Source organism: Haliotis cracherodii, unplaced genomic scaffold, assembly GCF_022045235.1.
Source record: "Haliotis cracherodii isolate W230 unplaced genomic scaffold, xgHalCrac1.p SCAF_1, whole genome shotgun sequence".
NCBI lineage: Eukaryota > Metazoa > Mollusca > Gastropoda > Lepetellida > Haliotidae > Haliotis > Haliotis cracherodii.
This window is the reverse complement of record NW_027266264.1, coordinates 19,394,081-19,419,877: the sequence shown is the minus strand read 5'-3', so window position 1 is coordinate 19,419,877 and position 25,797 is coordinate 19,394,081. Positions and strand designations below refer to the sequence as shown.

At 39.5% G+C, this 25,797-nt stretch overlaps 1 protein-coding gene across 11 annotated transcripts in view; it reads right to left on the bottom strand.

The window, feature by feature from the left end:
- The window catches only part of LOC139474070 (kinesin-like protein KIF13A), a 258,490-nt gene that overhangs the window by 169,471 nt on the left and 63,222 nt on the right, over positions 1 to 25,797 (bottom strand). For all 11 annotated transcript variants that reach the window (XM_071256931.1, XM_071256940.1, XM_071256970.1 and 8 more), the window contains exon 3: positions 9,411 to 9,441. In XM_071256931.1, coding sequence (XP_071113032.1) covers positions 9,411 to 9,441 — 31 coding nt within the window. The remainder of the gene's footprint in view (positions 1 to 9,410; positions 9,442 to 25,797) is intronic.

The following is a 25,797-nucleotide window of genomic DNA, read 5'->3' as shown; positions in this document are numbered from 1 at the left end:
AAGAGTTACATGAGGGTCATTCAAGGCTTTTTCGACCTGACTAGTTTCTAATCTAGTTGCCAAGTGCAGTTTTGATAAATATTTGGAAACACCAAATTCTTGCCAGCTTCTAACACTAGATTCACGAGTGGAGACAGGCCACTCCCAAGATATTCAACAGTGATACTATTCTGAAAATTCATGAATTCATGAATGTAATTAATTCTGGAGCCTGTAAGTTATTGCTGCTGCTGCTGCCACCACTTATTGAACCTATTATATTGATTCTTTTATTGAAAACCTGAAATGGTAAAAAATATTTTTGTATTGATTATTCATTAATCCTGTGTGGTCTTTTACTGGTTTCAGAATTTACTTTCTGGGTTAACCTCTGCATTTCAATTTGGAAGTCACCAAAGATATCAATTTGCACATTTGGGTATTGCATTTAATTTTCAATGTACCTTATAATTATGCTTCATTACGAGGTTACAATGTTGTGTCACCATCGTTGAAGGAGACGGCAGACTGACATTCACTATTGCCATGTTGGTGTCTTTTTTCACATCAGACAGAACCTTTAACTTTTAGTTTAGCTGCTGCATATATCACATTGGGAACCAATCAGAATCACTGCCTGTTGGTGTCACTGTTTTGATTGAAACATGCATGCAAATCATCATGTTCATTTAGAATGTCATTAGAACTGTGCAGACCTAATGCCAGGTAATGATATAAAGACAGCTATCTGAAATCAAAACATTCACATCATCACGGATTGTGTCCAAATGCTGATTACAGTCTATGCTACTGAAGACTGTGGCACATGAAGGCCTCCAGTTATGGGAACTGTCTCCTTCTCCGTGATAATTACGTCGGTTCCAGTTCCACAAAAAGGTGAATATAAATGAACAACAATCAAACCCCTTGACTTTCAACAGCTCATATAACTTTCTTGTCAGATATGAAACTTTTTTTTCAAGGACAAAAGACTCCTTCAGGATGCAACTTTACTTTTTTTTAAGATGGAGCAGGTTTTGTCTGTTTAGGGAGATGGATGCTTTAGTGATCCTTAATAGACATGAATGCTATGAATATTCATTATGTGAGCAATGTTGAGCGAAAAGGGCCTCCCAAGCGAGGAATTTAGAACAAAATGGTTGACCTTTTATATTCTCTTTAGGCAATAGAATGCATTAAACTGTTTTGATGTCTAAAATCATTACCTTAAAATACAAATGTTATGGGTTCCTAGTGCCAAAACAGCAATCACCCTCCCTATTTACTTAGCAAGATGCAACATACTAACAAATTAATAAACAATAACTGTCCCCACAACTTACACTGTCAAGTATAGAAAGAACTAAAGGGACTGAAAATAAAAATGAATAAATCATCTGTTTATTATTTTGATGAAACCAATATGGACAGATAACTTCATTAGGTGCTCTGTCATTATATCCTGAGCTAGACTCTTGTACTAGGTTCACAGACAACTTCATGAGGTGCTGCTTTAATTGTAGACATGTGAGATTCATTTAGTATAGTTTTGGGCTTTCCTCCCACATTAAGCTGACACGCTGTGGTATAACTGGAATACTGTTAAAAGCGGCATTAAACCCAACTCACTCACTCACTCACTTTTAGTATGGTCCATAAATGAACTGTTTAACCATAAGATCAGATATGGTCTAGAAAAATCCTCATGTTCTGATATAAAACCACCAAATACCCTTAGTCAGCTGAATGACAAGTCTGCAGCCCAGGGGGACCAAATGTTCCCCAGATTACCCACAAGGTCATCACAGGTCAAAAGAGTGTGAGTGAACAGCTGAGTTTTGTTTGTTTGTTTGTTGTTTAACGCTGCACTCAGCAATATTCCAGCTATATGATGGTCTGTAAATAATCAAGTCTGGTCCAGACAATCCAGTGATTGACATCATGCGCATCGATCAATGCAATTGGGATACGATGACACGCATCAACCAAGTCAGCGAGCCTGACTACCCGATCCCGTTAATCGCCTCTATGACAAGCATAGTCATCTCTTACGGCAAGCATGGGTTGCTGAAGACCCATTCTACCCGGGATCTCCACAGGTAGAACAGTTGAGCTGCATAATGGTTTCACAAACTCATGGTAAAAAGTCTATTACTGTCATACTGGTCAAAATATACACAGAAGAAATGTATAGCTTAACTAAAGTATTAGAGTAAGATGCTTAACTGACTTGTGAAAACCCCCCACAACTATTACAGTATTTTAAATGCCACAGAAAAAAGTACTCATCTATATTGATGTCATCATTGGCTACCCTACTATTTGAGTGAGTGAGTGTTATGGTTTTACGCCGCTTTTAGCAATATTCCAGCAATATCACGGCGGGGGACACCAGAAATGGGCTTCACACATTGTACCCATGTCGGGAATCGAACCGGGGTCTTTAACGCTTTAACCACTAGGCTACCCGACAGCCCCACCACACTATTTGAAAAGTATTACCGTATTCGACGTAATAAGCGGCCCTCTCTAATAAGCGCGCACTGCAATATTTGCAAATATATTGGCTAGTGAATAATCCCAATTAGCACCCCTTCCGATCAATGTACACAAGACATATTTATTCGTGTATCATACTCACTCGTGTGTTATATGCACCTTTAATTTTGGGCAATTAAATTCTGGAAAATATATCTGTCGTGTATAATATGCACAGACTTTTCTTTTGTATCATTTCAGGCTGTCAGAAATGTACAATCTTTCAACTGTGTTTTTTTCCACCAAAATTTTATTATAATAAGTGCCCCCTATTTCTAATTTTGATAGCACCCTGGGCACTTATTACATTGAATAAGGTACTACAATAATGGTTTATTGTGAATGTTGGATATCATCCCATATTGGCCAAATGTTATTTTGGGTTTTACGGTGATCTGCGTGTGTTGTATCTGTTCCACACAGTGACAAATATGTGTTTGGTTGATGAACTTCTGACTATCAGCATACATGTATCTGCACATCGGGGCATGAAGTTGTACATCCATCATTCAACTGTCACACACGAGGGAGAAGTAGCCACGAGCCCATGTGCATGGCAGCCTGATCCAGGATCATCTCTTGTGTGAGATTTATAGCCCGGATTATTCTTCCGGCCACCATTTACAGCCTGTAGCCCCTTTACAACGATGGCAACTTCATTAAGATAGTTGTTTCTCGTAGATTAGATTGGGTGATCACATGACGGCTCAAACACCAATAAAAATGGATTATTGGACAATTCGGTATCGTGACTGCATTAGTGTCGTCTCTGTGGACTGCTCAGGTATCTGGCCGATCCACAGCTCTCCGAGTTGAGAGGACAAGAACCAGAACGCTGGTGTTTTACAGGGCTGTATTTTGACGGCTTAAGAAATCAATCCCTTCGTCCCATCTTTTCATGGAAAAGTAGAGGAAAAGTAACCAAGTGAGGACATACATCAGACAGATGAGACCATATCAGCATCATATAATTCCTACTTTGGGCAATTATTTATGCTAGTGGCGATGACATATGTGATGTTGGCTCTTCTTTTGAAGATGCTTGAAGCTAAACTTAAATCTACTGTAAAAGTTTGAAAAGTTCAGAATGAGTTAGGTCTTTTAATGTTTAAGCATTGAATATAAGACGGAAGAGGTTCTTGTTGTTAATGTGTGAAATGATCAAATCAGGAGGATGTCTTCACTATGGCCCTCAAGGAATAAAACTTCCATACACGTTTTTGCAGTATTATTCACTTAATAAACAACTCTTCTTTCGTTTTAGGTTTTATTTTATTTCAACTCTTGCAACTGAAAAACTACTGGTGTGTTTTGTGTTAGTTTGCATTACTTTTTGCCCAGTAAATAAGACATCACATTTAATTTGTTAATCTGCTTTGGTGCTCCAGGTAAAAAATGTTGGCCCGGAGTCCCTAAGTCAAGCCATTACAGGGACCTCCGCTCAGCATACAAGGTTATTCTGAAGGTTATATACTGCAGTGCTACACAATGCATTTAGACTAGGTTAGGACTAATGGAGTTTCCCATTACAATCAGGCAATCCTGTAGGTGGAGGAGGTTCGGGGTGATGCCAATTACGGACTTGACCAGTGCTTGTACCCAACCAGAGACACACGCTGTCAAGTGTACATCAGATAACAGACTTCCCCTGCACTAAAAGCAGGGACTAAAAACTCTCCTGCAGCCTGTGCCAGAAACCTTGAAGGTTACTACAATTTACTATCATTTTCAGTAAAGTTTACTGTTCTAATATTTTTTTAGGTTCCTAGACCAGAATTGTACTAGACTCGGGCTTCAGATGAGTGGCTAAAGTTGCAGCCTGCTACTTAATGTCATGATATGGACGTCATTACCACATAACAGTGAGTGAGTGAGTGAGTGAGTGAGTGAGTGAGTGAGTGAGTGAGTGAGTGAGTGAGTGAGTGAGTGAGTGAGTGAGTGAGTGAGTGAGGTTTTAAGCCACTTTTAACAATATTCCCGCAGTATCACGGTGTAGGACACCGTGGGCTTCACACATAGTACCCATGTCGGGAAACAAACCCTGGGTCTTCAGCGTGACAAGAGAACGCTTAAACCACTAGGCTACCATCCTGCCACCCACGTAACAGAGACGCCAGACATCAGGCTGAGCAGGATATGTAAGTTTTACCATCTTCTTGGGTTTCAGTACGGAATGTTAAGAATACCCAAGGATATGTAACAACAAGAACCATCTTGTAATGGGTCTTGGCATGACATGGCCATGGGATTGAACCACCAAACCCCTGCTGTCTGAGCAGGTGCTCTATACAGCGGACCACAGTGGCATCAGTGAATCAGTTTAAGGGCTATATCAAATAGAAATAAGATCGGAAAGAGCGACAGCTCGGAAAGCTATGTGAATAACCACATGATTGACACAACAGGCTGCTTACTGAAGAAAATACACAACAGCTTTGACCTGTACCCCAATGAATGAAATAGCATTGACCTGTACCCTGATGAAATAGCATTGACCTGTACCCCAATGAATGAAATAGCATTGACCTGTACCCTGATGAAATAGCATTGACCTGTACCCTGATGAAATAGCATTGACCTGTACCCTGATGAAATAGCATTGACCTGTACCCTGATGAAATAGCATTGACCTGTACCCCAATGAATGAAATAGCATTGACCTGTACCCCAATGAAAGAGCATTGACCAGTACCCCGATGAAATAGCATTGACCTGTACCCCGATGAAAGAGCATTGAGCTGTACCCCGATGAAAGAGCATTGACCTGTACCCCAATGAAAGAGCATTGATTTGTACCCAATCAAAGAGCATTGACCTGTACCCCGATGAAAGAGCATTGACCTAGCTGTACCCGATGAAAGAGCAATGACCTAGCTGTACCCGATGAAAGAGCAATGACCTAGCTGTACCCGATGAAAGAGCAATGACCTAGCTGTACCCGATGAAAGAGCAATGACCTAGCTGTACCCGATGAAAGAGCAATGACCTGTACCCCAATGAAAGAGCATTGACCTAGCTGTACCCGATGAAAGAGCAATGACCTAGCTGTACCGGATGAAAGAGCATTGACTTGTACCCAATCAAAGAGCAATGACCTGTACCCCGATGAAAGAGCATTGACCTAGCTGTACCCGATGAAAGAGCAATGACCTGTACCCCGATGAAAGAGCATTGACCTAGCTGTACCCGATGAAAGAGCAATGACCTAGCTGTACCCGATGAAAGAGCATTGACTTGTACCCAATCAAAGAGCAATGACCTGTACCCCGATGAAAGAGCATTGACCTAGCTGTACCCGATGAAAGAGCAATGACCTAGCTGTATCCAATGAAAGAGCAATGACCTAGCTGTATCCAATGAAAGAGCAATGACCTAGCTGTACCCGATGAAAGAGCAATGACCTGTACCCGATGAAAGAGCATTGACCTGTACCCGATGAAAGAGCATTGACCTGTACCCCGATGTAAGGACACAGGCTGCCTGTGTAATGCCACTGTTTGATGCCCCAATGGTTATGTCCTACAACAAGACATTGGCTAAGTACCCCTGGGCAGGGTAAATACCAGCTTACTCACCCAATCACCCGTAACATACTTAACCACCTAATGTTCCATGTATCTTTTGGTAAGACTTGAGAGCAATAGAGACAGTTTCCGTGCTAAAGGCATTCACTTGCAGCCCTACAATAACAGCTTGGTTTGTCAATTCTTAAACCAATTTTAAAGGCCTATCTGATAAAATAAGACCACCAATAACTAACTCCACTTTTGTGATTAAGAAACTAGACCAACAACATATTGAGACACAGTGATAACTCTCTGGTCAAAGTGTTTATTTTTTCAGATGGTAGAGCTACCTACCCTTTAGGATAGAAACAATTCCTACTTTTACAGTTTGTTTTTTAACCTCTCTAACCATTGTTTCGACTAGAAGGTTTAAAATGTCATGTTCTGCCTTTAGCAAAAAAAATCTCTCAAAGGCAGAAAGTAATGTTTTGAAATATTTATTTGAGAACAACTCTTCCATGAAATTGAAATTCTGTTATAGTGGCCTAGTTTGGGTTTGTGGGACTTTACTGTCTCAAATAACTATGCATTTGACAGCGGCTCATCATCAATACTCCTTTGGTGCCTCCAAATATGTTGTATATAGGATTTATATGTTGCTGTATTGCCAATGGTGCCAATATCAAATTAAGGGGATTTAATAGGTAATGTTTTTTTCTTGTTAAGTGGCTTTCTCGAAGACAATACTACAATTGTGTCCATCACGATGAAACATTTCTTCCTACTTCTAATGAATTGGAGAAGATTTTTTTTAAAGTTCTATAAGATATCGATTGGAGAGTGTAGCGCCATTTCAGTCAAAATGTTTCAGCTGCCTGTCTGAACTTGAGGGGATATTTTCTAGTTTGTTCAATACTATAATACAACCCTTCATTCTTCACCACTGTAGTGAACAGACATGTGCAGGGACACTTTATCCATTTGGTTCGATTTGCTTCACTTGACTGGACATAACTGTGACCCCATCAGGGGTTACAAAATATTTCCACTGTCAATGAGGACTGTACATAAGACTGTCAAGCGAGTTTTGTGGTAAGTCATAAATAAAACAAGTTATAATAATAAGGGCAATTTAATTTCGGAAGAGGAACAACTTAAATGAAATAGTGTGTTCATTTTATATCAAAATTTGAAACATTTTGCTTTAATAATATGAAATGGTTCTCTATGTTTTAACATACGTACAACATGTAGTCACATACAAAAAAAACAATATACATAAAAAAAACAAGATGAACCATACTGCGTAAATGATTAATGTATTTATAAATTCCATATCAATTCCAAACATAAAATATCACTGCCATCAATTAACACCAGAAATAGCTTGTCAACTAATCCATATGAAGTACACTAGCTTTCAATCTATCGGGTTACAAAAAGTGTTCAGTGTATATAAGACACAATGTTGTCAATCACAAGATAACAAAATTAACGGTGTGTGGAATTGTGAAGGAAAGACAATATGGTATCAGTGTTCAATCGAGGTCTTCATGAATACTGATACTGTAACAAGCAGAAATAAACCAAAGAAATCTCTGTAAGTCACAAAAATAATAGGCAGGTCTTTTTGCTGATTCTTTTAGCATCAGATGTGTGGTCTCATACGTCAGTGATGTCGTACTTCCAGAACGTTTAACTCTGGCCCTCTTAGTCTCCATTGAAACGTTAAGACTGAATTTTTTCCTTCACATAAAATCATGTTACGAGTCATCACTTGTCAACACTAAAGCAATGACTTGGGACTTTCAATCCCATTTATGTAAACCCTGCATGGTGAATTGAAGCCAGTTCAGTTATTGTAGACAATATTAACTTACATAGGGTGTTAAAGCTGTGCTTATAATAGTTTCTGTTTCGATAAGTTGACTTAAAGTGTCATATTATTGACATGATTGCACATACTTGTCACTCAGCTAACTCTGCATCCTGGCTGGGAAATAACAGTTAGTACATAACACTATTAACAGTATAATTCAGTCCTGTAATATTCTATGGTAGCTCGGACACAAAAGTAGCAGTCACATGGCATGAGTGTGGTATACAAATATGTTTGTTGTTTACTTATGCCGGACTTAAGAGCGGCTGAATAATCCAGCTATATGATAGCTGTCTGTAAATAATCGAATCTGGACCAGACATTCTAGTGATTGACATCATGAGCATCGACCAATGCAAATTGTATACAACGACATGCATCAACCAAGTCACGGAGTCTGACCACCCGATCCCATAAGACGCCTCTTACAACAAGCATGGGTTGCTTAAGTACAATTCTAACCCAGATCTTTACTGGGGACAAGCATGGGTTGCTGACAATCAGTTTTTACCCAGATATTCATGTGTCGCGGTTCACTAGTATTATATAACAGAATGATACATGGTGAGTGAGTGAGTGAGTGAGTGAGTGAGGGCTGGGATGATGCACCAACTGGATGATCCTGTACATATCACGACACTAGCACATGCTCTTATCTCTGGTGCATAAGTCATCTTTTTCATAGACATACCTGGCACACTGACCATTCACAGTCGGCAGTTTCAATAATTCACAATTCACAATGATTCAATTATGGCACAATGGATAGAAATATTAACATTTTCACTACTTATTAGTGTTAAGTGTAACAGTTATGAAAGGAAACATTTAAGGTTAGAATAGTGTGTGACTGTGATCAATAATTGTATCAGGAAGTAAAATATCACGATCCACCGATGCATCAGTGTATCATCCAACCACTCGAGTATATTGGTGATGTGTATATATACCGATGGCATATAGTAGGGCTGCAACGAATACACTATGAGGCGAATACGATTCACATAATGAAAATAAGGTAATGAATACGAATATTAATTCACGAATGCAATAAAAGTCAGCAGTGAATGTATTATTTGTTATATTCAGTGAAACATTAACAACATAAATAATCTGACATGGTTGGTTAATTATTAATACATTATACATTTATATACTGGACTTATCCAGGTACTAGTATCTGCTCTAATGTGAGAATGACCTGTGACCACAATACTGTTAAATTAATTATTATAAGAGTGTTGTCTTTGAAAAAAATCTAGGCATATAACATGTTCTTTTGGATATTTTTAGGTACAGGGTATGTAAGTGCACATGCTTGAATATTCATAAATATTTGATTCTAGTGGCCATGAATAACGAATTCAATTCATGAATGGATACGGTTCTATTCACCGAATATGCGAGTGAATCGTAACAGCCCTAGTATATAGCATTATGTCCGTGGAATCTGATATGACAATAAGTCTCCACAGAAGAGCTTGGTGGCTTGTTCCTCCACTACTCACCTTTGGCACCTTGCGACCACTCCCATCATGTCTGAAATACAAAAAGACACAATAAGAACAAGGTCATTAGAGGTATTAAACTTCAAATTGGGTACATCTTGTTTCTGTTCCTTTTCGAACACCTGCATTTGCCATCTTTTCCAAATGTTACAATACAAAGCACATATTGAGTTAGACAAACACTTGAAGGAAAAAAGGTGTTACAATTATTTCACGTTGTTTTGGTACATAGGGATGATTTCAAGTTGGCAAACAATCCATGTTTCATGTTTAGCCTCCCAGATCTAATTGTTCATCTATTCAATTTACACAGAGTGACTGGTTGTGAATGTTTGATGGATGACTACATCAGTTTCCTTGTCAGCCAGACACTAATTGAAACACTGTGAATAAGTAACAAAACTACAACTTTGATCTTCACTTGGTGAAAGTACATTTTAACTAACATGGGTTCCAAAAAATCATTGCAACATTTTGTAAAGCAATCAATCTTTGAACACAGCACTGAGATCTGTTTTCTCTCAAGCAAGCTCTGCAGTGTTTCAGCTGCAAGAAAAGAGTTTTTTTCTTTCAAAATCATTTAGCTGGAGTCCTTGATCCTTGCCAAAAATACATCAAATTCGGATAAGGGATCAGGTATAATAAGCTTTGAGAACTTTTGGGGATTAATGTTATTTTTTGTATAGAATAATTCAATGATTCAAATGTAATTCAAAGTTAGTTTATTGTTATGCTCAACTCCTTTTGTAATCTTGAGTCAGCAAAACAAACCAGGACTTGAGAAGCCGTTTACATACAAGATTTGTACTCTGGTCACGACCAGTTACCGCCAGTTTTTTTCATGTTGTTTCTGACATATTCCGTGTACCTAGTTGACTGTACCAATAACTTTATTTTTTGTGAAACTATGAGCAAATGCACATATTGCTGTCCGTGAAGTAAGATTCAGCTGATTTCTGTTATAACGCTGTCATGTTTATGTATTTTACCATTCAGTGTCCGGCAAAAGTTCACACAATCAATTTCACAAAAAATTGTTCACATCGTGTGAACTTTTTTTGTCCGTTCACAGGTGTGTGAACTCCAAATATCAGATCACGTGACTACCCATTCAGCCAATCAGCACGAAAGAAACAGTGTAAACTTCAAAGTATGAAATTATTGTGACTTATCTTCCTAATACATGTATATACATGGAGTCAAACAGCATTGATTTGAACTTTAATGGTTGTCGTGAAGTAAAACCTTGGTCCCTGTGTATTCCTTCTTTAGTCATCGTTTTCGGTTGTGTTGAACCTTGGATGACTCAAAACATCAGGTCCCTCCAACTTCAACACAGCAGTGTTTAACTGTATATATTGTTCTACATTAATCAGGGCAAACAGGATGAAATGATATCATGTTGCAATGACACTCCATTGAATGGTCACAGCCATCACAGCAGATGTTTGCTCATGTGTAAAACTGATGTCTCATCGGTGATGCACTATGTATATTCATAAGTCTATGAAATAAAGGACAAATCTACTGATGTAAATTTCAATTATCATAATGGCTGCTGTACAGCTGCTGTAACATGGGCCGATGGCCTACGTAACCTTGGTGAATAAACAACAATAACAACAATAGACTAACATTTAGTCTCTGAAATCTTATATTACACAATATCCTTCTTGACTCTAAAAATATAAAAAAAATTCCCTATAGAGCTAGCTTGAGCTGGCTAGACTTGCTTTTGTATGCATTTCTAGATTATTTTTTTTTCATAAAATAAATATATTCCAGTCATGGTGCAGAACTACAATAACAACAACAACAACAGTTGATGGACAAGGTCAACAGTCTTCCTGCTTGTCGTAAGAGTCAATTAATGGGATCGGGTGGTCAGGCTCGCTGACTTGGTTGATGAATGTCACCGATCCCAATTGCGTGGATTGATGATCATGATATCAATCACTGGATTATCTGGTCCAGACTCGATTATTTATATACTGCCGTCATATAGCTGGAATATTTCTGAGTGCGGCGTTAAACAATAAACAAACCAAACAAACCAATCTTTCTGGGGGCAGGCTAGACAAGCCTATGTGACTCGCGTGACTCCCACAAGACAAGCATGGGCAGAAACATCAATCTATAGTTGGGGTAATGATCTCATCAGTAATCCCCTAACAGAGATGTAAACACAACCAAGAATTGATACAATGGCTTGTCAGCACTGTTGTAACAAACACACAGCAGTCAAAACCAATAGATCACAGCCAATACAATAATCATTACGGTCATACACAGTGTTGGACATTTTGTAGTCCTGCACCAAGACTGTGGAATATATCGGTGTAACAAACACACAGCAATCATAACAAATCTCAGACCTTTACCACTTCGGTGAAACCCACGAGCACGGGTATGTTGCTGACAAACCTAGAAACATAACCGGGGCGAACTGGGATTCAAACCCACATTCATAGGTTTCTGGTGGGAACAAGGGACATAACTCTGCACAGCTAATCGCGGTGCCTTAGATGACTGGGCCACCAGTGCACCTGAGGAACACAGACAGGAACACAGACACCAGTTGATTCCTAATTTCAGAATTGTTAACACTAACTCAGGTATTTGTCTATTACAGTAAACTCTGGTACAGCCTTATGTTGGAAGCAGCACTCACTACGGTACTGCGGGTAATCACATCAGTCCCTATCTTCAGCTGGTTGGACAGTCAGCCAAAGCAACCACTCAAAGCAGTTTTCAGAAGCGATACTTTCATGTGAGCTATTCACTGTGTTTGTTGATGTAACAATAGCTCCACTAAAAAGTCAAGTAAGCAAACATCATTACTTGTGTATTCAGAAGCTGACAAAAACTCCTTGGTGGTGAGATATGTCATTGTGGTAAAAGCATTTACTCGTTAAAGCCAGATTCGATTCCCAAGATGCTACAATGCTTGAAGCCTCCTCCTTGGACACTTCCAACAGTGATATGCCGTGGTGTCTGCTTAAGGCAAGGAAAATCTCACTCCCACACTGACACTTTTTCATCAGCTGCACATGCATATTGTACTATAGGTCAAATGTTTGTCTACAGCGGAATGAACACACATACAAGTAAGTGTTGTCTCCCTTTACACCAACCAGCTTACATTAAACAACTAAAGCTAAATCAAATCAATATTTGCAAGCACAAAATTGAAATAACTTGAGGGTCTAGTCCGAAGTTTGAATCGTGACATCGCAGCCGATTGGAACATCAGGACAGTAATGATCCCTAAAACTACATCAGGCTGCATCATAGAAGAAGAAATCAAGGTCAAAGTTCAAAATACAATTGAAAATTACTTCAATATATGATCTGGGTATAATATTCATGGTTTTACGCGATGCACAAATGTTGCGATTGGATTCTGTAAAAGAATACACTTCATCCCGAGGGATGCACAATAATAATATTCATGGTACCTACAGCGCATCAAGCGCAGTTATGGGTGTCTGGCATTGCATCCACCAATCATGACCACTGTCCACATGATCATTGATTCATTCCAGGCTCTGAAGTAATTATCAAAACGTACAGTACACTACACCATTACATACTTTACAGGACCCTCATATTCCCTGCAAGGACCCTTATAAGGTCAAAGTATAACCCTGATATTGTACATCATCCTTGCACAAGAGTGAGTGAGTGAGTGAGTGAGTTGGGTTTAACGCCTTTAACAGTATTCCAGTTATATCACGGCTAAATGTAGGAGGAAAGTCTGTAGTGATGCAGGTCACAGAGCACGGGTATGGTGCTGATAGACCTAGAAACATAACTGGGGCGAACCGGAATTCGAACCCACAATCATAGGTTTTTGGCATGCCCAAGGGATGCAACTCTGAAGAGCGAATCGCGGCATGTCAGACGACTGGGCCACCCGTGCACCTAAGGAACACAGACTTGATACCAGTTGATTCCTGATTTCAGAATTGTTAACACTAACTCAGGTATTTGTCTATTACAGTAAACTCTGGTACAGCCTTTTGTTGATGAGTGAGTGAACAGTTGTGTCAGCTTGATGTTGGAGGAAAGTCTGACCTGATGCTGGTTTCAGTCATTTATAATTTTTGTGAACCCCACCAGCACAGGATTTCGAAGCCATGAGCATTGGTCTTTGGCATGCCTAAGGGACACTGAATAATGTTGCCTTAGGCGACTGGGCCACCTACAATATAAATAGGATTGACAACACTTGTTCATGAATAGGTGAGTACGTCTTGCTCTACTGGTAGTAAAAGTCACCACTGAAAACAACAAAGGAATGACAACAGCACTCTCCAGCCAATACCCAATTCCCAGTGTTGACAAATCCAGACAAATGTATTTCCCTTCAAACACAGCCTAATTACCAAGAGAACAACACAATCATTAAGAAGCCAATTACCCCTTCTCCTATTCCCAAACAACCACAAGCTTGTTGCCGCAGAACTATCCAAGCATTCCCTAAGTTCCAATTATATCCTCGTAGTCTTACAACTTGTAAAAATGCCATTCCATTGGTAGTCTCAGGAGCTATGGATTCGGAATCAGCTAGTATTGAAGAGGCCAACACTAATTACGACCAAGTTAGTTTAAGGCAATAAGCAAACACAATGTCGTTCACCAAAGCCATCTTGTAAATAGATTAAGATTTTATTACCAGACCCTGCTAGTATCTTAGAAGATCGGAAGAAACAGTCAACATGCATCAAATTGAAACACCTACTTATATAGTTTGTGTCACCATCAAAAAGTTTTAACTCAAATATATCTTTTTCTCCCTGACAAATGTTCGCATGTTTCCCCTGCACTGACTGAGATAACATTGAATATATCAGGGATTCAAATTACTAGTCTTCGAGGCGGCCACAATGTCAACTTCTCCCAGTGTTCTTCAGGGAATGTTAGGCTTCACATCAATCAAACTTTTTTAGTTTTGAAGAAGTATATTGAGGGATAACAGAGTCTCATTTGAATAATTCATTGATCTCAGAGTGGAAAATACCACAGTTTCAAACTTATAAACTCTAAAAAAAACCTTATTCCTCGAATAAAGATTGCATGGTAAATGTTTTTAGGTGCATAATAGAGAAATCTTAACCTGGTCCCTTCTAGAGATTTATAGACCCAGTCTGGATAACATCAATGGTAGAGCTTCATATCAAATACAGTGGCTAAACATGGAATCTGGGACCATTGAAAGACATAACAACAATTTTCAGATAAAATGTCTGTCTAATCAAAGGTTAGCCTAGTGGTTATATGTGCTCACTAGACACATTGAAGATCTGGGTTTGATTCCCCATATGGACAAAATGTGTGGAACTCATATATATAAGAAATAAAAGACATTGGTATCCCACACAGTGATATTGCACTTACTCACTCACTCACCCAACGGTCAAATTTGCCCGCCCGTCCGCCCACCCACCCACATACTCATTCACCCACCCAGCCACTGTATAGTCAAAGCAAAAGAAATGTTAATCATCAAAGAAATCGTCTCTTCATAAAACTACATTAAGCAGTAATCTTTCAGCCATCATAATTTAATAGGACTCTGTAGAATTTGCTGAACATTTTGATTATCCCCCATTTATAACATATCAAAGACTGCCTGTTATGCATAAGACCGTGCCGACGATGGAACTACTGCTGCTAGTCTGTGTGTGGTGGAACCAGACAGCTATTTTTCCCACCGGGTATGACACACCTTGATGAACGAGCAGGTAAGACAACTCATTGATTAATGCATGTTACCAGGTACGCTGTATCGTACCACCACCACTGAATCACATCGCGCTGCAAGTCTCAACCAATCACAGCCTGTCTTTCACCACTATTGTCACTCTCCAATCAATAAAGGTTAATTTTTAAATATCAGCACAACAGGCAGACCACAGACCGAAACCTGACTCAATTAGAGCTCTGAGTGCATTGGTGGGATGTTAAAATCTGACCCCAATTTCACAATGGCCCACATACCAGGAGAGCCAGAGAATCCCCAAACTGCTCAATACCTCAATGAACACAAATAGAATTGAGGAACATAGCCAGCATGAAATACATGAATGTACTTCGCTGTGAGTCAGCCGGTATCAGACTACCTCTGCTCACATCCCAGTCAATCCTACACGGAATAAAGTAACATTTACTCCAGACCTGACAAAACTAGACCAGGCATGTTTGCTTATAGATCACCCTGAAGACAAGTCTATGTTAAATTCAACAGTCAACAAGAATTTTTCCCATTCTATAAAAAGTTTGCAGTATGTCTGTTAGGCTTCAGCTGACAGTTTGACATTTCTATGGATTCCCGGTAGTGCCATTTGGTCAGCCTACAGACATGCTTCCATTCAGTGATATCAACATTCATCCTAAAACTGTAAAACAGTCTGTTATTTTCTCATTCAGATAATGATCTCCATTGTCATTGCCTATTCACAACATGAATGATTTCTCCATTCATTTTTCTGATATAAGACTGTTGTCAAATGTAAAAGACTTCCGTTGAACATTTTGTAACTAGTTTGGGTTCTTAGATGTTTCAGGGGCACGGGTGGCCCAGTCGTCTAAGGCGCCGCGATTAGCTGTGCAGAGTTGCGTCCCTTGGGCACACCAGAAATCAATGATTGTGGGTTTGAATCCCGGTTTGCCCCGATTATGTTTCTAGGTTTGTCAGCACCATACCCGTGCTTGTGGGTTTCATCGATTGTAGGTTTGTTGTAAGAAGTATCTGTACAATGAACCCCGAGAAGAGAGTGAGTGAGTGAGTATGATTTTACGCCGCTTTTAGCAATATTTCAGCAATATCACGGCGCGGGACACCAGAAATGGGCTTCACACATTGTACCCATGTCGGGAATCGAACCCGGCGTGACGAGCGAACGCTTTAACCACGAGGCTACCCGACCGCCCCCCCTCCCCCGAAAAGAGAACAACCTGGGTGAAGACAAGCATACATGTTGGTTCTGTGTGTGTGATAAAGGTCATGTAGAAGAATATCGCTACTAACTTAACTGAATTATCTTCTAAAATTCCTCATATGGTAATGTATCTGATTATCTATTGCTCATAACCTTTAATACTCAACAAATCTCAAAGAGAAAATGATCCATCACTTGCAAGAGATTTTCGGTTAAATCATGTCAACTGTTGAAACCCGCAAGCATGGGTTCGGTGGTGACAAACCAAGGATCTTAATCTAGTCCAATTTTAGATTTAATCCCACAACCAACAGATCCTTACATACCCTTCACAGCCAACAGCAGTATCCTTGACCACATGGCAGTCACTGAACTGATAAAAGCATGAAAACAGGGACAGGCCAGACAGTTATCCAAGACAAGTAAAAGTCTAGACGGACTACTTGTTTTATCCCAAAATCTAGTTTTTCACACAACCACAAGTCCAAAATGAGCTAGCTGCAGGGTACTTTCATTATAATAACAAATGGTGTCTTAGTAACCCCTGATGAAAATCATTAGTGTTGAAACTTGAAGATGGAGGATGACCGAAGATTCTTGAGCAAGAAACCTCAAGGGCCACTGAGGACAATAATGCTACTCAAATTACCACAAAGACTTTCTTAGTCTGAGCACAAGGGTCCACACTCAAATAAAATCTCGTATACAATGCCTGATAACACAATATTCAATATATACTACTCAGCAGATGTAAAGGAACAACGGATTATTTCTTATTACTATAACTTATCTGTAATGACAAATTAACTGTAACATGAAGGAATCAGATGGTCTAGACTAACACCTAGTCTCTGAAATGAACATATCGTACAGAAGAAAAACAGTTGTTCAATTACCTTTATAAAAATATAATAAAAGGGAGCCCAGAGACTCTCCTTATTTTCAGATACTGCAGTAATCTACACTTGCCAAACATTATAGACTTGCATGGGCTGTATTTGCTATATATTTGTATCAGGGTCTGTAAGACAGACTACAGATGGTCCTTAACGTCTTTTGAGTAGTATACATCAAAATGGAAATGCACCCATAACATTCAACATCCATTACTGTGGAAATATCCATGCACACAGATGAGTAGGCTCTAAGCAGGAGCTTCCTCAACACCTTGATGAAATGTCTCGATAAAAGTTGCCTGGGTTATAAAAGATGCCTCCATACAGTCACAGAAGGTCAGGCTTATCCAAGGGGTAGAAGCTTGCCAATTGCTTGTGTAACGAAGCATGTCATAGATAAGGTCTACAGTTCCTGGTTACTCTACAGACAACTTTATTCCCTGATTATTCTGTGTGCACTCTGGGTATCAACTCTGCCACATGGGAGGGGAAATGACTTCGGCCAGTTCAGCTGGAAAACGTGATGAATGCCTTCATTTATATCATGTAGTGCCACCACGACCTCCAACCTCTGGGGTCGTACTCCCCTCCAGCTACCAATACCAGGAGAGTTTTATTTCCGTGATCAATACAAATTCCCGCCTTGAGATCGACCAATCGATACAAGTCATTTAAGGTCATGTGATATTTAGCACCGAGGCGCTTGGTCCAGCAGAGTGATTGTACCATCTCTTATACCATCGTTCAAAGCGTTAGATAATTCCATAAACCACGGTGCTGATAAATGAATTATCGCACAAAGATGGCATTGCACTTGTGCAAGACTGACTAGCTTCTGATGGTTAGGGCTAAGTGAATTATTCAGGTCTAAGGTTTGATCGTCGTAGCGCTGTCAACGCTGTTTGACTCTTTACTTTGTTTCTTTTATTAAAATAAGTGACTTTCAGTTTTTCTGACCATATGTTTCATTGAGCGAGAGTGAAAACATTTCTTATGTAAATGAACTGTCAATAAACATATTTTTAGAAAGAAAAGACAAAATGTAAAAGATTACTTAATAGCCGCAAGCTAATGGATGAAGAGAAGCGTACTTTACGACATCGATATATTTTTCAAATCCCATCTTCAGAGCGATATGATTAATGGTCCAGTATTTTCATGAAGAATGAGGATGCTGCTATTTTGGTTCCGCTCTGTCGTCTTGAGAATAAAACAAATAGCAAAACTGGTCATTATTTTCCATGCAGTTGTAAAATGTCATTATGCCCATTTTCATGGGAAATATGTTTTTAAATGTCGAGATGCAAGGGTTGGGTGGGGTGGGGGGGAATGGAAATGATAGAATTTGTTCAAGTGCTCAAGGAAAACAATCAAGAATTTAAAAGAAAATGAATAAATAAACATTACTTCTGGGTTTGTATTTTTCTTCAGATTCAGAAACTGTTTCTATTCCAACATTTCTTCATGTTTGTGTTGTCCAGAACACAGTATCATCACTCATGCTAGAAGAAATGGCAACAAGAACTATCAAAAGGTACCAAAAAAATATTAATTTTCGTTCTCTCGGTTCACCAGGTTTTTATTGTGTTTACTGCAATGAGTGTTTTGGCAATGGGCTCAAGAAAAAAGCAATCTGATTGGATATTGCTAGAGTTTTTTTTTATCGACCACAATAATGAATTGAATTTAGAGTTGCCTCCTACATGAACTATAAAAACATCAGATATATATACAGTATATATATTTCCCCCCCCCCCTCCCCCCAGCAGGAACACAAGTTGAAGAGCGAGAGGTGTCCCTAAAACAAGGAAATAATTGGGTCTGGCATAAATATATCAATTAAATATAGAAATGAGAAAGGTGTACGCATAACAAATACACATACCGTATATGTCAAGAAAAACAGGAGATGACAATCCCCCCGATTTTGGTGCAATTCGGAAATGGAGTTTTGCTACTGATACCCCACTTCTGGTTCATTGCCATGCAGTTCAGTGAAGAAAAAAATAATAATGCTGTTCAGTGTTTTTTAAAATCCCAAATCATCAAAAGGCACCAGTTCACCATTAGACTCATCTATAGCAAGTTTCTGAGAAGTATTCAACGGTTTTGGAGCACTACCCTCATTTTCAGGAAGTCCAACATGTCATCATGAAAACATACCTGAAATATACCTGGCAGACAATATCATTCCCTGTTTATTCTGCATGCACTCTGGGTATCAACTCTGCCCTATGGCAAAAGAAACAATTTCGACCATTTCATCTAGATTGTAAATAATCAGGTCTTTACCAGATGAATCCAGGATGGATGTTAGGAGCATCATCTGATTGGTGTACGATGACATGCAATCAACCAATCCTGACCATCTAATCCATTTAGTTGTCTCTTATGTCAAACATAGCTACGTGGCTTGAACTATTCTTATCCAGAATTCCAAGAAGTGGGAGGAAAACTCAGTTTGTGTTCATATTTTAAGAAACATGGATATGGTGGGTGGTCAGAACTGGCCAAAAAAATATGCCTCTTAACTGAACATCATCTCCTGGTGTGTTTCAAATACGGCATATTATACCTCAAACGTAATTTATTAATTTCTTCGTCTTATAGGACAACACACGTGCATATTTATGACATGGTCAAGTAATTGCTTCAGTCTGACCAATGTCATCCAGTTTAAGTGTGATAGCCTTGCAGCTGCCTCTTAAACATATCTGTGTGTGGGTGGTTTAGATAATTAGTGCTTGTGGTCTTTATGGTACATGAGACAGGCTTGTGGCATACATGCTACCATGGGAGGCTTCTGTCTACATGGTTCTACTGTCACTACACTGTCTCATTGTCATCCCTCCCCATCCTGTCACCATGATCTCCAAATACCACTCGATCACACCTCTCCCCACTACCACCATCCACTCACTGTCACCTCATCTTCCTCCTACCAGCTCCAACCCACACCCTATTACACACTCTTTCCACTACCACCATAATGCCACACCCACTACTCACCCTATACACACATGCTGTCACACCTCTCTCCACTCCTACCAACTCCAACCAAGTGTCACTCTGCCATTGTCACCTTAATGAATAACAGCGAGATTAACACATTCCTGTGATTGGATCATCTGGTAAATCTAATCTGACTTTGAGTGTGGAAATGTCTGACAGGATCTTTAACTTCTTCATGTTCAGTAAGATTAAAATTGTTGCATGAATCCTAGTTAGATGAACAGGGAAACAAAACTGCTGAGCATGCAAGAAAATCTGACTTATGTTGATACATTTGGGTCTTGTCACTAACTTGATTATACAGCTTACGAAACACTTACACTTACTTATGAGTAACCATCTGAAACTGATAGTGGCTTAGAGGACTTCATGTCACAGACACATGCATTGTAAACCCAGATGATAGTACTTATTATGGTCAGCACAATACACAAAATCTAGCAACCAAAAAGACCCACAAATCCCTGAACTGTCTGCCTATTTCTCAAGAAAAGCAAAGTTACTGCAGCATATGTATTAATAAGGTGATGATATCAAATGGACATACATCTTATATCTCCATGGCTAGCCCCGACTATTGGGATATTTTGGCAAGGAGAGCAAAATAAATCCCTCATTTGTCGTTTTCATAAACATACATGTAATCATTTATAATCAGCTCACACAGGACGGCGTGATCCTAGAGGCTACAACAAGATCATGTACGGAATTCAATCTCACACCAACACTTTTAGCAAAACCCAAAGTGACATAATTTTCTGCCGAAATCTTTGTGAATCAATCTGCTCAGACACGCAGAGCAGGTATGAACCGTCTGCACCATGGCAGCCATGTCAACATCTCCCGTGCAACAACCTAGATCTCATTTACCATAACTGACACCCTGCTTTTTTACCCAAGTGATGAATCTGATTATGACGCAGTGCCAGCCTGGACTTGAGCGTCTTCGTTCTTATTACAACTGAATCGAGGAATCACAGCCAACTATTGGGGAAGTTTTTTCACGTTGTCAAGGCAAATATGATGGATTTATCCCGCATCCTAATGAGTTCAATATAGCAGTGCCCATGAGGCAAAGATCGATTGACTACAGATCGAGGATAAATTCGCCCCGACTTGTGCCATCAGCATATTTTCTTCAAACTTCATAAGCCTATCGACACCACTGGTATTGTGATATTTTTCAAATGGTTTCCATAACCACGTGACTACATTCTTGATACTAACGACAGGAAGACGGGGCAAACATTCCAGATTTACATTTTCAACATTCAGGCTGGTATGCAAGTCAAAGAAACATTTTTGCTCCCGGAGCAACATTTACTTCGGTTAATGATTTGCGGCTAAGAGAAAATTCTGGACAAAACATCACTCAAGCAGGATTGTGAAAAAGTGTAACTATTTATGCAAAATAGTGTGTGATCCAGGACTGGGCTGGGACGAGTTTCATAAGAAGCCAAACTGGCACAATTACATGAAGTCTCTGCAGAGCTCTCTATGACCATTATCAATGACTTCTGGCTTTATTACCTACACATAGAATTGATTACAGATGATCAAGCAAAACGCTAGACAGACATAATGTATGGGAAGTCTATTTCCACAGAAATTGGCTTAACCTCAATTACCCTAGTACCTCAGAATCATCGAGTTATGTTCTGAACAACTCTTTGTGCCACAAGCAGACGGTCATACAAGGCATATAGTCGTCCACTTTCCTTGTAGACGACACATTGAGTCAATCATACAAGTCATACAGTCATTCGCTTTCCTGTTGAACATACATCAAGGCAATCATTATACAGTCGTCCGATCTCCTGTTGAACATACATCGAGTCAATCATACAAGGCATAGTCATCTGTTTTCCTGTTGAACATACATCAAGGCAATCATTTTACAGTCGTCCGCTCTCCTGTTGAACATACATCGAGTCAATCATACAAGGCATATAGTCATCTGTTTTCCTGTTGAACATACATCAAGGCAATCATACAAGGCATAGTCATCTGTTTTCCTGTTGAACATACATCAAGGCAATCATACAAGGCATAGTCATCTGTTTTCCTGTTGAACATACATCAAGGCAATCATACAAGTCATACAGTCATCTGTTTTCCTGTTGAACATATATCAAGGCAATCATTATACAGTCATCCGCTCTCCTGTTGAACATACATCAAGGCAATCATACAAGTCATACAGTCATCTGTTTTCCTGTAGAACATACATCAAGGCAATCATACAAGTCATACAGTCATCTGTTTTCCTGTTGAACATACATCAAGGCAATCATACAAGTCATACAGTCATTCGCTTTCCTGTTGAACATACATCAAGGCAATCATTATACAGTCGTCCGCTCTCCTGTTGAACATACATCAAGGCAATCATACAAGTCATACAGTCGTCCGCTCTCCTGGTGAACATACACCAAGGCAACCATACAAGCCATACAGTCGTCCTCTGTCTTTGTTGAACATATATCAAGGCAGTTATACAGCCATACAAACGTCCTTGTTGAACATATCCAGCACTTTCAAGACATCACAGAAACAAAACAATCTAGTTCCCAACTTCCTCTCCAGCCCCGAGGGTACTGATCATTGTCCGTCTCTACTCCAAGTTGTAATGAATGTGGCATAGCACAGTCGGGATCATATATCAGAGATCTGATACACATGCCATCCGCTAACCTGATCAGCGCTAGCATTCATCTTAAATCCCACATAACAGTCGAGGATTATTTACACATTTGAGGCTGTTTTCATATTTCAAATTGAATGTGAGTGAGTGAGTTTGGTTTTACGCCGCTTTTAGCAATATTCCAGCAATATCACGGTGGGGGACACCAGAAATGGGCTTCACACATTGTATATTTCAAATTGAAGAAACCCATAAAACTAACACAATATTGTGAATTACAGCGGAAGGGTAAGAAAATGAAATTGTTCTACAGAACATTGCTAATACTGTTCTAAATATTACAAAACCTTGCTCCATCATGTTATCGATCAAGTCACTATCCGACGTGCTAGTTGGAAGTATTCGATGAAGCAATGACAAATACATTCAATTAACCTTCCTAACCAGAGGATTGGCTTGTCAATGTTTATTTACACGGTGGAATGACACACCTGAAACTGATTTCCTCCTTCTAATCAAGAGTCAGAAAGTCTTCCAGCAGCAACAAGCAGGCGTAGATGATTGCCCTCAACACATGGCTGCAGGCTTCCCCCTTCACTGGATAATATCCACGTATATTTAACACGCGGGGAAAATCCCACTCATGCAGTTGATTTAGGCCTAATTATCCCCATTACAAATCTTTATGATCTGGGTGTTTGTAGCTAGGAAAATTTCATGCATTTTGATGAGGGATTTTATTCCCAAGCAAACATAAGCATCTTGTAACGGTTGAGGCAACTTAGTTTCATCCCCTTGAAATCAATTCAGGATTATTTGGCAGCAAAGGTGAGTACCTGGGGTAACATTCCGACAGGTGATTAGGTGGATAATTCCTCCCTGATCAGCAGCTGATGGGCTGGAAGTGAGATGGGGGAGCAGTCCAGAAGCTAAACATCCTCATCACTGAGATCAGGTTGCATACGGGGCATCACAATTTTTACAAAGTTCACCAGCTCTTCAGAATTATCATCAAGGAAAATATTAATATCTGTATTACAGAATTTGTGTCAATGCATACTTAAAGAATGAAGGTTAAACCATCTACCGCATTCACTGTCATAAGTGTCCTGGATGCTTAAAACGTTGATGAAGGTCCCCCGGGCATCTATAAATCCATACACAAGTTCCACTTGATGTAAGAGATCCAACTTACATCAAACGTCAATGAAACTGAAACCTCTGAGGTAATAAGTTACAAGACCAGTTGATCAAAAAGTTAACTGTATTTCCGGTAACTGCATGCATTTTCCTGTTGTAACCAATATTTTCTGCATCACAGTATTTGGTAAATATCCAAATGTATAATAATACTTATTTCTGAAAGACAATGATTAACGAGGCTCTGTTTCAGGCAAAAGTTCACACTGAGGTTTCACTATTCACACAATTTACCCGTAAAACAAAAATGTGGGAAACAAGGACATGAAGCAACCGTGTCAGCAAGCCTGACCACCGCCTCTTACGACAAGCATAGTCTCCTTTCAAGGAATGGTTTCTCTGTGGTATGGGAATGGTTCACCCATGGTATAGGAATGGTTCACATGTGGTATAGGAATGGTTTCTCTGTGGTATAGGAATGGATTTATTGACATGTGGTATAATAATTGTTCACCCTAGGTATAGGAATGGATCACCCATGATATAGGAATGGTTTCTCTGTGGTATAGGAATGGTTTCTCTGTGGTATAGCAATGGTTAACCCTAGGTAAAGGAACGGATCACCCATGGTATAGGAATGGTTACTCTGTGGTATAGGAATGGTTTCTCTGTGGTATATAGGAATGGTTTCTCTGTGGTGTAGGAATGGTTTTTCTGTGGTATAGGAATGGATCACCCATGGCATAGGAATGGTTTCTCTGTGGTATAGGAATGGTTTCTCTGTGGTATAGGAATGGTTTCTCTGTGGCATAGGAATGGTTTCTCTGTGGTATAGGAATGGTTTCTCTGTGGTATATAGGAATGGTTTCTCTGTGGTGTAGGAATGGTTTCTCTGTGGTATAGGAATGGATCACCCATGGCATAGGAATGGTTTCTCTGTGGCATAGGAATGGTTTCTCTGTGGTATAGGAATGGTTTCTCTGTGGCATAGGAATGGTTTCTCTGTGGTATAGGAATGGTTTCTCTATGGCATAGGAATGGTTTCTCTGTGGTAGAGGAATGGATCACCCATGGTATAGGAATGGTTTCTCTGTGGTATATAGGAATGGTTTCTCTGTGGTATATAGGAATGGTTTCTCTGTGGTATAGGAATGGATCACCCATGGTATAGGAATGGTTTCTCTGTGGTATATAGGAATGGTTTCTCTGTGGTATATAGGAATGGTTTCTCTGTGGTATATAGGAATGGTTTCTCTGTGGTATAGTAATGGTTTCTCTGTGGCATTGGAATGGTTTCTCTGTGGCATAGCAAAGATTTGAGGTAACTGCAAGTTGACACTTCACAACACAATGCAACCCATTCAGTATTTCTTTTATCTGCAAGATAGGAATCTTGGTTCATCACTGACATCAAAGAAGGCCATTAGTATATCATGATCTGCTGTGTGATGTACAGCGTTTGTTGGATCCTGTATCAAAGGCGACTGGTAAACACAGAGTCAAATCTAGCGTATGCACATTAATCTCCCTATAACCAGCTGCTGCAGGGTGACAACTGGAAGTCCAAACTCCACGGCACTGGAAAGTCTACAAGCCCAATTAGTATTGATATTATCAAAAGGATTTCCAAAGGTTTGAAATTCTACCACCACACCTTTCTTTAACATGAGGTAGGCTACTGATGTTTCTATTTATACATGACAGTTTGCATTAAAGCAATACCACCCATGCTTGGCCTTCCAGCAACATAT